Source organism: Larus michahellis, chromosome 5 (genome assembly GCF_964199755.1).
Source record: "Larus michahellis chromosome 5, bLarMic1.1, whole genome shotgun sequence".
Lineage (NCBI taxonomy): Eukaryota > Metazoa > Chordata > Aves > Charadriiformes > Laridae > Larus > Larus michahellis.
In genome coordinates this window covers 23,489,285-23,506,877 of record NC_133900.1, presented here as the reverse complement: position 1 = coordinate 23,506,877, position 17,593 = coordinate 23,489,285, and the positions used below count along the sequence as shown (strand labels likewise).

General features: G+C 42.6%; 1 protein-coding gene across 3 annotated transcripts in view; it reads left to right on the top strand.

The window, feature by feature from the left end:
• The window catches only part of AFF1 (ALF transcription elongation factor 1), a 96,842-nt gene that overhangs the window by 52,053 nt on the left and 27,196 nt on the right, over positions 1-17,593 (top strand). For all 3 annotated transcript variants that reach the window (XM_074589140.1, XM_074589139.1, XM_074589142.1), the window contains exons 4-7: positions 11,738-11,782; positions 13,917-14,003; positions 14,782-14,818; positions 15,186-15,237. In XM_074589140.1, coding sequence (XP_074445241.1) covers positions 11,738-11,782; positions 13,917-14,003; positions 14,782-14,818; positions 15,186-15,237 — 221 coding nt within the window. The remainder of the gene's footprint in view (positions 1-11,737; positions 11,783-13,916; positions 14,004-14,781; positions 14,819-15,185; positions 15,238-17,593) is intronic.

The window sequence follows — 17,593 nt, the reverse complement described above, 5'->3', positions numbered from 1 at the left end:
CACGTTTTATTTGAAGTTTCTGAAATAAATGTTTTTGAACTTAATACAAAAATAGCACCAAGTTTCCTTGTGCGTAAATGTATACCTAAATGTATGAAAGTATTCCCACACTGAAGTCAGGGAAGGCATGGTCTGATCCTTAAAAATGCAGCTTGTTTCGAAGTCTTTGCACACTCTTTTATCTGATTTGTTACTAACTTAATCCAAAGCTCACAGGCAACAGTGCAAAAATTTACTCATCTCAGTAAATTTTAGCTCAAATTCCATATTTTTCCTTTTAAAAAATGCTTTTTTGTATGAACTTTAAAAAAGAAAAAATCAAACAAAAACCCCAAACCCTACAATTCCTGAACCTGAAAGAAATTCTAAAAATCTTGTATTAACTACCTGTGTGCACCTCTCTCTTATTTTATGCAGTTTTGCTGCTTTCATTTGCTCTTTGTCAGTGTTGCTGTTTCCCCTGTGTTGTCGTTTCAATTGAGATAGAGTTAACTTTTTATTAGCAGCTGGTATAGTGCTGTGTTTTAGATTTGGGATTAGAAATACTTTTGATAGGGCACTGGTGTTTTTAGTTGTTGGTAAGCCTTTTCTGTTCCTCATACCACCCTGCCAGCAGGCAGGCTGGGAGGGCACAAGAAGTTGGGAGGGGACACAGCTGAGACAATTGTCCCTAACTGATGTCATGCGCACCGTACAAAGCTGGATGAAGGAGGAGGAAGGGGGCACCTTGGGAGTGATAGCGTTTATCTTCCCAAGTAACCATTTCGTGTCATGGAGCCCTGCTTTCCTGGAGATGGCTGAATACCTCCCTGCTCATGGGAAGCAGTGAATGAATTCCTTGTTTTGCTTTGCTTGCATGCGTGACTTTTGCTTTACCTGTTAAACTATATTTATCTCAAGCCATGAGTCTTCCCCCGCTATCTACTCTTCTGATTCTCTCTCCCATCTCAACTTGGGGGAGTGAGTGAGCGAGCAGCCGTGTGGTTCTAGCTGCTGGCTGGTGTTAAACTACGACACCCTGCATAGTCAGTTCTCCTGTGGTTTGTAGAGGTCTTTTTTACTGCAGCAGCTGTGATAGTGATGTTTTCCCTTTATATGTTTTTGCAAAAAGCCACGTTTACAAGTGCAGGTGTATCATTTTGATTTGTACATATGCGTGTTTTGGGTTAACCATGTGCCCTTTCAGTTGGTTTCTCCTGCTGCTCCCCCCAGCGTTACAGATGGTGCGGGAATGCGGTAGAGAAACTCCTCTGCTGTCCGGAGAGCATGGTCTGTGCCTTCCCCGCAGATTGCTTTGCCGCCTGCCTGACAGAGCGACTTGCTGTGCAGCTGGGATGCTGCCACCCCGAGCTGTGGTTCGTGAAGCCCTGTGGAGTGCCCAGGGCTCATTCTGTACTGTTCCCAGCACTGTGGGCTCTGCAGCCCCGCAGCACTGTGAAGAGGAGCCAGCTGGCTTAAAAATCTCTGCTCCTTGTGTGTGGGCTCTTTACTGATCTCGATCCTTCATCAGCGACATGTTCACAAGATTTGCTTATGACTTCAGGTTGCTCTACAAGCCAAGGAGACCACCTGCAGTCAGGGAAGGTTGGCATGGTAGCAGACAATAGCTGTTTGGTTTTTCCCTCGGTAGGTGAAATCAGGTTCACCTATGTGGTTGGTGGTGCCAGATCTGAACATGTTGCATTATATTAGAAGGGGTGGATGCTGATAAAACCTGGGGGTTGGGAACAAAAATGTGGTTTTATGCCCCAGAGAGCTGTTGAGGTTAATAAGTTTCACCAGCATGTCCTGCGCTTCAAAGCCAATCTGTTTAGCTACAAGCAATTAATAAACGCCTGATCTGTAGTTCAGAGTACTGAGGCAAAAACACTGCCTTGGACTAGGTTAGTGCACGTGAGAATATTGGAGTGTCACAACATAATCTTACCTGGTTGTGTGCTTTCTAGAGAAAAGGAAATTTGCTAGTAGCTAAACATATGTTGATTGCATGGGAGGCTTTCTTTGTGCCTTTTGAAAATCTGAAATACTTAGTTCATAAAGTTTTTAATTTTTTTTTTCAAGTCATGCAAGTATCAGGTGCAATATAAGAGGCTCTTCAGATTTGTAAAATGCGAAGAATTGTAACAATTTTTCCACTGCAGTTCATGGGAGTTTTACCACTATAGGAGCAAGGTTAAGCTTCTGGAGCGTGCTTCCGGAGATAACTTGGCAGTAGGTGGTTGGCTCTGGATCCAAAGGGTTTACCAAACATTGGAAGCTGTGTAAAATTAAGACCTTTGCTTCATCCAGGTGTGCTGAGCATTTGTGGGAATGCACTCTTCTTCCCCCTCGGCTGCACCAATTCTGGTACTCATCTGGTGCTGTGGCCAGGTGATCAAAGGAGATGAATCAACAGAAAGGGGATGATTGTCTGCCAGGTTAGGTCCTGGGCTGTCTCAGTGCAGGCTCAGGCCAGTGACAGGGGAAGGGAAGGGCGTCAGAGTGGTGTATGTGGCCAGGGACCGTGCAACCACTTGTCCTGGCAGCCATGGGGGGGTTCGTTGCCTTCCCTGTGCTGTCAAACCTCACCCTTGAGCCTCAGAGCTGTTTCTGCTTCAAAATTATTTTTGCTTCGTCGTCCCTTCTCCTCCCTGGCAGCTGCCTCCCTCACCTGCCCCAGAGACTTGCGGGGTTGATTTTTTTCGCTCAAGGCTACTGTTACTAGGTGGGATTACTTTATAGCACTTCCTTTTGTGTCTTCTGTCTGAGATTCATTACTGCTAAAACAAATATTGTTTACTGTAAGGTTCATGCTTAATGCTGGCTGAGGTCATAGAAGAGGAATAAAAAAAGCTTACACGCGTGATAATGTTGTTAGCATTGCTATCTAATTAGTCTTGGTTTGCATTTCTGATCCCCTCCTTCCCCCCCCCCTTTTTTTTTTAAGCATATCTTAACAATTGTTATTCATGGTAAGAAAATTTTCTTCAATCAAGTGGATACTGCTTGAAGGATTGTTAGGGAACCTGTCTATCTGCACAATAAACCTGTAGCTTGTTGCATTGGAAAACCTTTTTGTTTGCCGTCTTAAGAAAGGGTTCCCCATGATTTTGGGGATCAGTGAATGTGTGAAAGAGAGAGATGTGTTTAACAAGTGCCCTGTGTCTGCAGCAAAATATAAACATCTCTTAAAAACATGCTTAATGGCCACCCATGCTGATAGTTTCCTTGCAGGGTGGTGCCTGTCTGTCTAGAAATTATTTTAATCATAAATGTATTCACACAGCCTTCATACTTGTTCTGATAAATGCTGTCCTGAATAGATAACAAGTTGTTGCTTCAGCTTTTCCTGAAAGCAGCTTTGTCACCACATCCTCTAAAAAAAGGTGTATGGAGTAAGCCAGGCTTCAGATCATTGGACCTCTCTGTGTCATAGATGTATTTTAACCTCTTTTGTGATATGGAACATTTAAACATCCTTGGCAGAGAATCTGCTTGTTGTCCGGTGTTCCTCAAGATAGTGTGTGAAAACCTTTATGAACCTATGTGTTTGTGTTTGTTTTGATCAGCAAGGTAATGCGAGCTTCAAATTTTGGCAGCCTTTTTCAATACAGAGCAGAACATTATTGCATCCATAATCAAGATTAGTAGAGGCTTGGTTAAAATACGTATTGTATCTTTTGTTGTCTGTGTCATTTTGGAAACATGTACTCTGTGTGTGTGCATCTTGCATCTATCTGTAGTATCGAGAGGGCAGATTTTTAACTACATGGAAATGCAGGTGGAAAGTTGCTTTGAAGAATGAGTTAACGTGCTATCCCTAGTGTGACTTGTGCGTGAGTAGGAGAGTACATCTAATATGCAAGATCTCCTCCTGCTCTGAGCTGGTTAAGCATGTATGGGTGAAGCGAGGACAAGGTCTTAGGTTTTGGTCTGATTTTGTGCTGCTTGTTTTATTCAAACTAACCCTTCACACGTATGCAGTTTTGTGATCTTCATTGTATTCAAGTGGCAAATCCTGTGCAGTTGACATGAAAAAATAAATTTAAAACTAAATATTTATATTAAAATGTAGTATTAAATGGGAAGCAGCTGTAAATGTGAACTTTTTTTAGCATGAACTGGTGATCTTCTCTGCTAATAGTTGTGTGGCAAAACTCTCATTAGGAAACAAAGAAAACTGACAACACAATGAAGGGCATGGAACTCGTAATTGGCTTTTCTCATCCTTGCTGCACTGCTCACGTGGGTTTTCTCTGTGATAATAGTTTAGACTGAAATCGGGCAAAGAGCAATAGCTGGCATACTTGAGCTACACACACACATTGCAAATCCATTTTGATTAGGAGGAGAAACCAGGCAGCATATGAAATGCACGCATGCTGTAGCTGGTGCCTGGGTATCTGCAGGCACCAGTTTCACCTGAGATGAAGGAGGCAGAGGAGCACGGGGGTTGTTTGTGCACAGTGTGTTAGAGAGGCAGCTCTAAATGGCCTGTGACAGTAGAGGCATGCAAATAAGCAGAAGCAAGCAGTTGTGTTGGAAATTACTGAGATGAGAAGGAACAGAAAGGTCTGCAACACCTTAATGCTTGCCTGAAAGGCAGCACATATCCGTTCCAGTTAATATCTGCTTCCAGACCTCCTGTCCTCATCTTTGCACATCTTTTGCTGTTACCGCCGCTGGCCTTCTTTGAGTCTACCCATCTCAGCGGTGCCACTTGGTGACTTCTGAAATAATGCGTGGCCACCTCTCTCTTGGAGATGATTTTTTTGACAGCCTGCTTGAAACTATTCTGTCACAGCCTCCTGACAAGGCAAGCTATTTAAAAAACAGGGAGGAAGCTTCAACCCCCCACTTATATGTGTAAGAGCTCCATTTGGCACATACAGCAGAGTGGGATAAAAATGTGTGCTGTAATTTTTAACAGAATACCTTTTAAAAAAAGAATCAACCTTAAAATCTCTTCAACCCCATCTTCATTACTAAAAAAAGCACTGCTTATTCCTTTACTATCAATGGCAAAACATTATTTTTAAAAAGATGCCCAGTTTCTCAGCATCCCAGCTTTGGCCAGTGTTGACTGCGTTGTGCCAGAGAGGAGAAAGCTGGGCTTTTGTGAGGACCCTTTCAACATCTCTCTCGTTTTCCCCTTTCCCCTCTAGCCATCACACTGAGACTTCGGAGCAGGCTGCTGGTCCCTCCTGCTGTGACAGTCTAGCGGGTGTAACTGTGTCAGCAGGAAGAGAGTGCAGCGCCAGGAGGGTTGGTGCTGTCCCTTTCTTCTGTTACTCCCTGGTTGGGGCACCTCACTGCTTCTGGCTGATGGTTGGGTGTCTGGCCCACATATTATCATGGCCAGTGGGGAGTCTCGTTTGTGTACCAGGTGGTGTCTCAAGCAGTTTAGTCTGGGTTTGGGTGATTCTTATTCCCCTGATTTCCTTGTTCATCTCTCTTCAGGCTTGGGGCACGAGCAGAGCTTTCTGCTCATGACAGTGAGTGGATTTTTGGAATTGCTCATGAAGAGAGGACTTGGAGGTATTTCTGGGAGTTTTGTCACACAGTTACTATGCAGCCTGAATTGAATGCCTGTGCAGATTATAAATTGTTTTCTAAATTAAGAGCTCCCTCTCTTATTTTGTGGGTATGTGCAGCTGTGCGTTTTTGCAAGCCTGTTGTAGTAAAGGCAGAGTAGTTCCTCATATAACTTCTAGGGCTTCTTATGTTTGTGTAGATGCTTGAAATTATATTGGCCCCAATCCTGAAGTGCTTTTCAGCTGAGGATCAAAGTAGTACTTAATCCTTCAGTGGTTGGGTTTTTTGACTTTTAATGGGCAATGGTAAATCCCATCACATAGTCAAATCAGTAGATCATGTGCTACCCTAATACGTATGGGGAGGGGATGACACAAAATCTTTCCCAGCCGAATTTCTGTTGATTCTGCTGCTTTTCACCTCCTTTAGCATAAGGAAAGCTGCTTTTCACGTGATTGAATGCACTATGGTACAGGAGACAAACATTTAGCTTCTCACGGAAAGCATAATGCTATAGAGCAAATACTCTTTATCTGGTGAGCAGCAGTAGGTTATGTAGATGGTAATTCCAGCAGGTTGCTGAGTTGTTTATGCTCTGATAGAGTGAAAGCATTAGTGTCTTTATTACTCTGGTAAAGAAACTGCATTAAAATTTATCACCCAAGCATGTGGTATTTATATACATTTTTGCTTTCTGTAACCATACATTGGCTTTCTGGATACATTATTATGTTGTGCTGTGTGCATGTAAGTGAGCAGAGAGGGAGTTGCTGGAGTCTGTAGGAATTAATCAATTAATCTCTCTGAAGTAACTTCCTCAACTGCGTTTTCCCAGAAGGTAAACAAGTATAGCAGTGCTGTCTGAAATGATGGAATTGCGTGTCCTTACCAACTTCATTTTTTGGGCAATACATTTGCATATACCAGAGGTTTCCAAATTGTTGTACCTACAGTAGGTGCTAAATGAAAGCGTGTAACTTATTTGTCAAAAAAAAAAAATCAAAACAAAACAACAACACGCCCTCCCCAACCCCTGAAAATATATGGTACCTCTTTTTTTTATTTTATTTTATTTAAACTTTCACAGGTATCTGCATAGAGATTTCGTGTTGGCTGAGGTCACTAGTAGTGAGTAAAAAGGAAGTGGGTGACTTTGTGCGGCTACCAAGGGGAGAGAGTGGATGTGGAATTTAGGTCATGCTAGTCTGATCTATTGTGTTGAAGTTACGTTGAACCAAAAGGTTTGAGTAAAGTCCTTTTCAGACAGCTCCAGCTATACTTAACAGTACTTCAGGCATATTACCGTGTAGCACTGTCTTTCGTTAACCTTGAGATGATATGTCTTTGCAAAATATTACTTGGCCTTCATGATCCAGTTGTGCAGATTGGTGAATTGGAAAAGTGTATATATTGCAAAAATTCTAAAAAGAAGAGAATGTGGCAGTGTCTCACCATTTTAAGAGCATGTTGCTTGTTCTTTAGTAACTGAGAGAGGCTTAAAGTCATATTAATGGTAGTCTCTGTAGTCAAAACTTATTTAATGGCTTTGGCTTTGTGTTTATCCAGCTTTTTGTTCCAAAAACCTTAAAACCAAACGTATCCTTGACATTGTGAAATGTCTGTTATGCCAATTAAGTTTTTGAATCCTCATCAAAAGATACTTGGTTTTGTCTTGATGACCTTTTTAAACATTTCTCTTTGCTTTTTAAGCTTGCAAGTAAGGAAGTCATCTATTAAATTAGCCTTGCAAAACTTATTATGGAAATTCTTAAGTCCAGATTCTGCTCCCATCATATGTTATCATATGAGTATAATTTTAAATTTGTCCCTTAAATGATCAGTCGCATAACAGGCATGAACCATGTCACACAGTCTGTGTCTAGCTGTTCCCTGGGATTTTTGTGGGTAAGAACTGCAAATTACAAAGGTGGCAGTTTATTCAGCCTGCTCTCTTAAAATAGTTTCCTGTCTTTCTGAACAAGATTTCTTTCCAAGTTACATCCATTTATTTAACCTCTCCAAAGTGTGGACCTACATCAGTAGAGGAACTGGGCTGGAGTCTTGGGTCAGATGTGAATACCCACTTGCAGCTGGACACGGGCAGCTGGCTCTGGTGGTGCCTTCTGCTAGAGGAGATGGTAAATGGAGAAGCATGCTGCCCTGAAGACCTTTGTGGAGGCTGTGAGATCACTGGGAGTTGGGCCTTCGCTTGACCAAAACCAGACTTTTTGGAACATAAATTAGTTATATTGCTGAGAGGAGTGCCTGTTACTGAAGTGCAGCATCAGTTTGGGTGGGAACATTGGCATTAAAAAGCAAAACCAAAACAAAAAGACAGTGACCCAGTGGTTCTAGATGTCCTGTGATTGCGCTTGACATCGGCCATCAAAATGTTTTGTAAGTGGCACTTGGCGGCGTCACCATCATTCCCAAACTGACAGTAAGTATGAATGGGGCATGAGGAAATCCTAGCTGGAGATTGTGCAGGTGTCAGTGTCAGCCAGCAAATACGCACAGGGCTTAAATCCAGTTGTCTGTGGGAAGTACGATACAGTGCTCCCTGTAAAGGCTGTAAAAGTCTTAGTAGGGATAGACAGCAACATGTAACATTTGATCTCCTACACCCACAGTCCTCAGCGGAGCTGATCTAATTTCAGTGGTTTCTGTGGCTTTATGGCTTTTTAACTCTTCTTTGGGCAACATTGTATCTCTGCTTTTCACTAAACTCTTCCCTCAAAACTGGCAAGGACAGCCCTTGCTGCTGGATGGTAGTTGTGGTTTAATGGTAGTTTACAGGCTGAAATACACTTGAGATGTGACTTGAAGGGAAACAAAAAAAAGGACAGGGAGGCAAGGGGCAAAAAACTACTCAGCGTGCAGAAAAGCCCAGCTCCTTCAGGTGCTGGATGCTTAGCTTCGTAAAAGATGAGGCATCACTGCAGCTGGGAGGGAGTGGAAGGGTGCATGCCTGCCCTCTCCAGGGCCAGCGGGTTTGGGGCACAGTGACAGGACTGTGACAGGCTGCAAACTTGCAGTAGAAATGATAGTCACAGACCTACCCGGGAGACAGGAGTGTTCACTGGTGCAGTCAAATGGCTCTGACCAGTTCTGTTGTGGTTTTGGCACTGAAAACAAATTTTCTGTGCATGTGCTGAACAGTCTGTGATTTTAATCTCTAGAGCAAATGTTTCACCGTGTATTTGATATGAGTGTTGCAAGTCCATTTGTGGCTAGCAGTTTTGTTTGCCCATTGCACCTTTTACTGCTGGTGAAGTGTTCGGTTTTTTTGGTCTTAGGGTGCAGCAGGATAGCAGAACAGAAATTAAAGATGCCTGAAAACCCATGCTCTTCAGGGAGAGTCTCCAGCAGGGGCATGGGCTTCCTAGCATGTCCTGACTTAGTGGCTCTGGGAGTCAACTGCTAGCCAAAGACTAAAGCAGTCCTGAGCATCCCTGATACATGCAGCTCTGGAGATACGGAACACAGGATGTTATGGGGGCAGGTACTTAAACCTTGTGTCTTAAAAAAAAATAATTAAAAAAATAGAGGTCCTTGTGCTGCCAGTGCAGACCTCTGCAGTGCTTGTTCAGTGTTGTGTGTTCGCTTTCCTTTAAATTCTGCACCATGAAGAAGTAAGTGGTTTCTGCTAAGCCACTGGACCTGTGAAGAGCAGCAGGCAGTTACTGAATGGTGCCCTTTGGAGTTACTATAAATCCTCCTGACAATTGCACTATAAATACTCATTGTGTGTAAACCTGTATCAATTTCAAAGCCTCTTCAGGCTTACCTGAAAGAAATTCAGGGACAGGTATGAGTTGTTTGGCAAGGATAAGAGAGGTCCAGTCTGGCTGTTGCAGATATTCTCTGATTCTCAGGTTAATTGAATTCCACTTCTGTTATCACCTCGTAAAACTTAAGTTTCTGGATTGGGAGAAGCAAACTGATTTTGATTTGTTGCAATCAATCCATTGTAGAGAGTTTTGAATACTTTGTCCAGGCAGGATCTTTGTTCCTTATCTGTTTTGTGGGAAGGGCTTTTACTGTGGTGCTCTCGTGGGATATCTCAGGAGCTTTCTGAAACAATCTGCTAGTTGAATGCTGCTTTTCTGTACAGCAAGATGCAAGTTCCTGTGCCTGCTGTTTGCCACTTATTAAATTAAGAAGTAAATCAGGTGGTTGAGCTACCAGGTTAAGCTTACTGGGAAGAAAAAGAGGAAAAGATGGATCCCTTTTTGGCACCATGAGTTCCAAACATCCTGATCTCTTGCTATGTGGTAGAAGTTCCCTACTGTTTGCTCTCCCTCTCCCGTCCTCCTGCCTGCTGTGAGGCGCTTCTACAAGCCTTGCTAGATCCCAGCCCCTTGCTTTCATTTGTGTGACTTATCTGGCTGTGCCTCAGCTTCTGTTTGTCTCAAGGTGAGTAAGGTCAGAAGCAGCTATCTGTGCATGATTTTCTGAAAAGTCAAATCTTTGCCAAATGAGCACTACCTCGGTGAGAGCTCTGTGTAGACACAGACAAATGAGGTTGCAGGGAAAAGAGATTCCTCATCTCTTGTCCCTCCAATGCAAATAGTGCAGCATATGGGAAACAGATGAGTGACCTTTCTGTGAGAGTGCTAAGGATGATGCTTTTTTACATCATTAAAATGTTTGCTTGCTTTGCTATTTACCTTGTTCTGTGGAAGGTGATTCTGATTGGGCACCGTAGCTCACTGCCCTCTTCCTTTAACATCAGGAACATCTTCCTGGCCTTTCCCTTTCAGCAATTACACTGATCGCTGGATGTTTCCATTGAATCTGTTTTTAATAGACAAGAAGCTGGTCTTGGATGCATTTTGCTCATTATAACTACTTAGCTCTTTGGTTGTTTTTCATTTCAGTTTCCTTTAATGATATCAGTTAGTAAAGTATGTGTAAATGATAGGTACTTTCAAAACACATACCGTGCTAGTAGATGAGAAGCCAATTTCTTGAAGTGAAGTGGTGTTTCCCATGACCAGGTGATGGGTCAGTGTGTGGAAGCAGCACAAGCCCCGCTGCGGAGCATCCCCGGCACCTAGTGCTGCAGTGGGCGTGGGAAGGAGGGACACTGCTACTGCATCCTCTCCCACCACGCACAGCCCGGGCATGGGGCAGGTGGGCTCTGTCACGGGGCATCGCCACTTGCCCTAGCTGTACAGTTACCCTCATCCCAACCCCTCCCTCGCCCAGCAGTACCCACACTGCCCGTACATGGTGTTGCCTTTGTGCAGGGGGCTCTCCTGCTGGGAGCCACTAGGTGATTTTGCTGATAAATTAAAAGCAGATTTATGTGTTTGCACAGGCTGCAATGTCTGCTGTTTGGTATATAACTGGCAAATACTAGCATTGCTTTGTACTCTTTCCCAGAGCTTTGTCATGCCTAGGCTCACAAGCCTGGTTGAAGGCAGCTGCATGTGCCTCTACGGCTGTTTACTGGTCCTTTTCAGGTGTCGTTGGTGGAGTGCCAGGGCACCACCAGGGAGCTGGCCTCCCTTCAGAAGCCCTCACCACGCTTACTCTGGGAAGCTCTGGCCCCTGCAAGGTGGGCATGTGCTGGTCACTGCCCGGGCTCCAGCGAAACAGCTGGGAGAGGTGCAAGGGCAATCCCTCGATCTACATCCAGGTCATCTGTAGGTTTTCCAGAAATCACCATGTTGCTCCTACCCAGCGGTACATTCAAGGTTTTATTTTGAACTGCACAAATTACAATTGTGTTGCTTTTCTATTTTTTTAATGGCTATTGATATTCCTATGAGTCCAAGAGCTGGCATTCAAGGACCTGGTGCACGATTCTTCCACTTAAAACCACCTCTTCTTTGCCTTCTACATGCTTAGGGCTTTATACTGACTTCTTTTTCTGCTGAATCCACATCAGTGCATAGAAGAACGCAAGTCATGAAACAAGGGGAATCCTATCAGCTGAACAAGCAACATTATTTAATGAGCCCTGATTCACTTTTCTTTTTTCTCGTCTTTCTTAGAATATATCTTCTACTAAAGACAACAGGCTTTGTAGAAGTGCATTATTAACTGGCCTTCTGATGGGCTTTTAATTCTTACTAGCATTTTATTATTAATGGACCTTAATGAAATTTATAGAACCATTGGTAAGCATTTGCTGAGTGCATCTGTTTATCTCAGTTAGTTGGTAAAAACAAAACAAACTCATGCTGCTGCTTTTTTTTTTTTTTTTTTTTTGTAGCAAACCTTCCCCAGTGACGTTCACTCCATTGAAGAAATTTTGAAGGTAGGTGTTCTTAAGTAATACGTTTCTCTGGTTTGCTTATATTTTGCATGTGTTAAAGTAGCGTGTGGGGGAAAAAATACTGCTATGCTTCTGTTCTATCAGTGGATGTTGCGATCACGAGACGTGTGTTTTGGGCTATGCTGTAGAGAAGTAAAGATAAAAGTTAGCCCCGGGTATAGCTGGAGTTGTAAGACCAGTAACGTTCTTCCTACCAGTATGTAAGTGTAATACAGTGCGGTGCAGTCCAAGAGCAAGACTGACAAGTCATCCAAAACAGCCAGAGCTGCTCCTTCATTAAGTCAGGGAGTTGCCATTACTGAGCGGATGTCCTCCAAAGGCACTGGACGTGCTGCCTCCTGTCCGTGCTGCCAGGCCCAGCAACATGGCCCTGAACAGGACCATCCACCAGCTGGCACACAGAACTGCTGATGGGCTGCTTCTCCTCTGTAATTCTAGTCCATTTGTGCAAAGATAAGCCAGCTCTGATGGAAAACTGTCTCTGTAACTTTGTGTCAGAGCTGGCTGTGTGCGCAGTGCACAGGCTCCCAGTAGCTGGGTCTGAGTATGCGTCACCCATTCACTGTGCACAGTGTGAAAATGCACTGTGACCTGCAAGCTGGTCATGCTGATACCGAGAAGACAGTTCCTTGCTGTCAGATACTGTTCTGAGACACTGAAGTCTAACAGAGGTGTTTGGTTTCTGTGATTCACCTCCCTCACTGTCGCTTCAGTTGCAAAATACTGATGCCTTTATTACTATCAAGAAGCTGTTGTTGGGGCGGCGTTTTAGCTGAAAGGTGGTTGTGCACAGGGGCTCACTAGCTGCTGTGTGCTCGGTGGTGTTGCAGCACGAGTACTCCTCCTGGAATTACTGCATACTTTTGTGTTTCAGGGGATATCCTGTTATCTTGCCTGTTAGTAATGCAGAACACTGTTTTTGTAGCAGCCGCAGGGAAGTGTGTATGAATGCATGAAGAGATGTTGCACAGTATATTGAGGAGTTTACCATCTATTGAAAAATTGCACAGCTAGTGAGTGAAGTGAGCAATGATCTCAACAGTGGGAGGGGAGAAAGGAGAAGGCAAGGGTGGTAACAATGCGATCAAAGAGTCAGCTGGGCTAGTTGTAGGCTGCTTCCAAGTCTTGCACAGAAACCCCTGCAGATTGCTCTGATCCCTGCTTGTACAGCCAAAGGTAGCAATGTGTTTTCATTCCCTGTAAATCTTTGCATTTCATGTTATTCCTAATAGATGAGGAAACTAAGGACACTTCTGAACTTTCATATTGGTGTCTTGATGAAAAAATGACACTTGTAAATTATGACACAGTAGAGGTTTTCACACTTCAGTCTATTTTGTGATAAAAGTACAAAAATGTACTTTGCACTGACACATTTCTCAATAATTTTTTTTTTTTAAGCCCTCGAGCAAACTGCGTGTGGTGCATGCTCGTGAGATTCTTTCAGCATGATCATGATTCCTAGCTTTCACCTGGTAGTGATGGTTGGTGAGAATAAGGGCAGGGGAGCAGGGAAGAAAGATTCCTAAAGATATAGCACATCAGGCGGTCTCTTTCTTTGGTCTGAAACCACATCCCGGAGCTCTGCATCAAAGATGTCATGGTCGGTCAGAGCAAAAGCCAGTGTTTCAGGCAGAATAGCATGGGGAAGTGCTGGCAGTCAGAGCTCTCTGGCTGACCTCCTCAAGTTATGAAAAGCCTTTCAGAGTGTTATTGCTGTAAAGGGATATAAGAACTTCCGTAATAGGAAAGTCATGCGCTTTGAAAAACTCCAGAACTACTCATACAAGGTTTTATTTACTTTTCCTTTTATTAACTGTGGTAGCTGTAAGGCCAGGGCCTAATCCTGCAAACACAGTAAGTACTTAACTCTACAAGCTTCACTGAGGTTGCTGTTTCTTGCGCAATGCAAGTATCTTGCAGAAAAAGAGCAAGTCCTCACAATGGTCTGGCTGCTGTGCTCAAAGGAGAGCTTCTCGCTGCAGTACCATCTCTTGGCTTTACACTGGGTCAACAAGGACTTTATTGGCAGATCCGCATGAATCTCTTAAGTGTAAAACCTCACCTGTGTGTATCACCAAAATATTGTAAGCCACTTTTCTCGATCTCTTTCCAGGAAATGACCCACTCATGGCCACCTCCCCTGACAGCTATTCATACGCCTAGTACAGCGGAGCCTTCCAAATTTCCGTTCCCAACAAAGGTAAAACACCCTCTTTTTGCCAGGGCTTTTGATAAATTAGAAGAGACCTATCCAGTTCTTACCTGGGTTTTCATCTGATTCTGTCCCTGTTCCATAGATAAAGGCTGTTAGGAGATATTATCTTTAGAAGAAGTCAGATAAATTAAAGCACAGTGGATCTCAGGTTGGATAGTAGCTGCTTGCAACACATCGTTTTACTGAGAATTAGATCAGATTGTGCTTCTAAGTAATTGTTTTTGAGTGGTCTACATGGCAGCGTAATCGTCTTTCCTCTTTTTTATCTATTAAGCAAGCTTTGTATTTTTAGAGTTGTAAGATGTTTGAGCCGGAGGGGAGGATGAATGAATAATGTTTCGGTGACTTACACATTTGTTATAATCATGGGCTTCAAATGTGACTGCTTTTCAGAAATGTTTGAAGCATTTCATCTCTGTTACAGCACAAAACACTTTATTGCCAACAAAATATTTGGTGACTGTGTTAAACAGAAGTGTTTGGCGGCTCTTATGAATTTTTTTTTAATATTTCTTCAAAAATGCACATACAACGAATGTGCCACCAACACATTTTGGGTGGCAATAGCACGTGTCGTTTCTGTCCATTCTAAGCTACGTCAGACCAGCTTAGACTATTGGACACTTCAAAGTCATACTTTGACAAGTTAGCCAAATAATTTATTACAGTAAGTAACACACGGAAACCAAATCATTTATATGCTGCTATTAAGAGAGGGCTGATTTATTTTATTCTCAATTTGCACTTTGTCCTTTCTTTCTAGGAGTCACAGCATGTTGGATCTGTAGCACAGAATCAGAGTAAGTAGAAATCGAAAGAAAACACACTGTTACGTGTGTATTCACAGATGGGTTTGTGTGTTGTGTGTTGCACATTGAGGAGAGCATCAAACATTTACATTGACTAAGGAGCACGATTTCCTGTGCTTTGTTGAACAACGACGAATTTATAAAATGCTTAAGAGATTGTATACATTCATTACCTAGAAATTAAGGCAGCAGTTCAGCAGAGAACAAGCAGTATTTTGTTAGGAAACCCCATTTGGTTTGGGGAACAATTGCATCTGGGAAGAAAGTGACTTTCTAGTCTGATGCTCAAGACCATAGGGTAATAAAATATGCTACAAGTGAGGCAAATAAAACCAACTGATTCATTTTTGATTTACAGAACAGTATGATGCACCTTCCAAAACCTTGCCTAGTTCTCAACCAAGAACATCGTAAGTAACCAGATTCAGTTCCCGTCTCTACTGTGCAGTTACTTAAAAGAACCTGGAATGAATTACAGTTTGGTTTACTTGATGATTCTGAAGATTAAGGCTTTAACAGTCTGATTTTTCTCAGAAAATTTCAACGCAGGGAATTTTCACATGACTGTTTCATTACTATAACAAAGTGTTAAAAACAAAACAAAGCTGAAGGAAAAAAAAAACCCCAACTCTTCATGTGCCAGATTTTTTTGCTCTTTTAAGCTGTGGCTGCTTAACCTCTTGACACACTTAGTGCTATTCAAACTACTAATAGTGTATTCAACTGACATAAATTATAAGGGATACAAAATGAATCTGATCTATTCTGCATATAATTTTGAAGTCTGTGAGGGCTAATAAAGCTACAGCTACCCAAACTGTGAAAGCTAGGGGTGAAATTTTAAAGCAATCATATGATAGAACTTACAGCAATTGTCCAAGGAAAAATTTTATAAAACATGTTGTCTTAATTTTTATTTTAAAAAGCAAACAAACCAACAAGAACTTCAGTGTGGACTTCCTAGAAAACTCAATTTCTATTCTAATAATGTTATCTTGTTGCAAAGTGGGGTGAAGGTGAAATTTCTATAGCTTTTTTTTAATAGTATTTATATATTTCTACTTTTCTTTAGATATTTATTCCTTTCCCTATCATGTTATGTTTTCTCTTAGAAGAAAGCTTCTTAGAATTTGAGTCTCAGTGTAGGGTGTTTATGCATAATCACTAGAAAAGTTTTAAAAGGCTAGGAAGGAGTGCCAACCAATAAATCACTTGCTCCAATAGAAAATTTTAAGTGGGTGGATAGAATAACTTGGTACTGTCCTTGTAGGTGAAAGTGGTTATCTATTAATTAGGTTAATTACAGAAATTGCTTGAAAGTCATTTTGTGTGGGCTGACATTAGTCTTTCAGGGTTAACCTGGCCAGATGGCAGCACTGGTAGCCCTGAGGGACAAAGAGAAATCTTTCCATGTCTGGAAGGCTAAGGTGTGCAAGGCAATTGCTGAACCATTAAATGCTTATCAGTTCATGTGGTATGTAAAGGTCTCATGTTACTCCACGACTACTCGTGTTCCATGGTAGGCTGCAAACTACAGACTACAAAGCTTAGTTAAAGGAAAAAAAACCAAAACAAAACAAACTGGCATAGTCACAATTAAGAGGAAGAGTGTCTCACCATTTTGGTTGAGATTGTAGAATTTTGCACTCAAGCTCTGTAAGATCTGTAAAACAACCCTTTTCATACTGTTCCAGCACCATGCAGAGGAGGCCTCCCTGGCTGGGAGTGTGGGATAGTGTCCTGCTGAGCAGTCAGCTACTCCCTTAATCCATTCTTTTGTTGTTCTTCCTTCTTCCACCCCAGCTTTCTCCTCCTGAATGACTTCTGGAAATTTTCATTGCACTATTAAAAATGCTAGTTTCAACTGGTCCGGGCTCTGCCTTCCTCCTCAGCTACCCTACAATCATCATCTTTATTTCAACTCTTCTCAACTGCTTGTCAAAATTCCCCTAGCACTTTAGCCAGTTTTCCAGGTGGCAGAGACAGAAGAGACTTTTACTGTAGGCAAGAGTCTGGAAATACTCCTTTCTTAGCCCAAAGGTCCAGAATTGTAGATTTGGTGTGCTACGTAGCTCTGTGGTTAGCCAACATCCCCTCTCTGCTTGGTGTCCTTCTGGGCACTTCAGAGCCAGTGCTCATCTACCAGGGACATGCGTACCCTCAATCAACAAAGGCAGCTGAAGCAGGAGGAACAGGGTGTCTTAGGTTTACATCCAAAATGGAGTCAAGCGAAATTTGCCCAAGGACTTCCTCACGCGTCCGTTTTGGTTTGGCTTTGTTTTGATTTGCACCACAGATCTTGTTTTCTTTGCTGTTCAAAGCGCACGTGACTGATTGAAAATTCAGCTTCCTAGAGTAGCTTGTGTTACAAAGTGTAGCTGGCTGAAAACAAACATCGTTTGCGCTTGTTAATTAGAAGTTGAAATTCCAGTGCATCTGTGTGCCCAAATGAAGCATCCAGCTTTACAGACCATGCAGGAGTTTCCCAGATGACTTTCCTTCTTGAGTACAGCCCTGAAGTTAGCACCTGGCAGCGTTGGAATGGAAGTAGCCATTCTTTTAAAAGGGAAGATGCCAAGCTCATTCTTGGTGATGCATCTCTAACCCAGCTGGCAGAGAGGGACCAGCCTGTGCTTTCGGTGGGGTTGTTTGGCAAGTGATATTAATTTTAGTGCTGCTTCTCGCTGAAAGAGCTCTTTTAAAATATCTTTGCAGGGAGATTGGTGGTGTGTATATAAGCTGCAAATGAACAGGTCCTGCAAATGA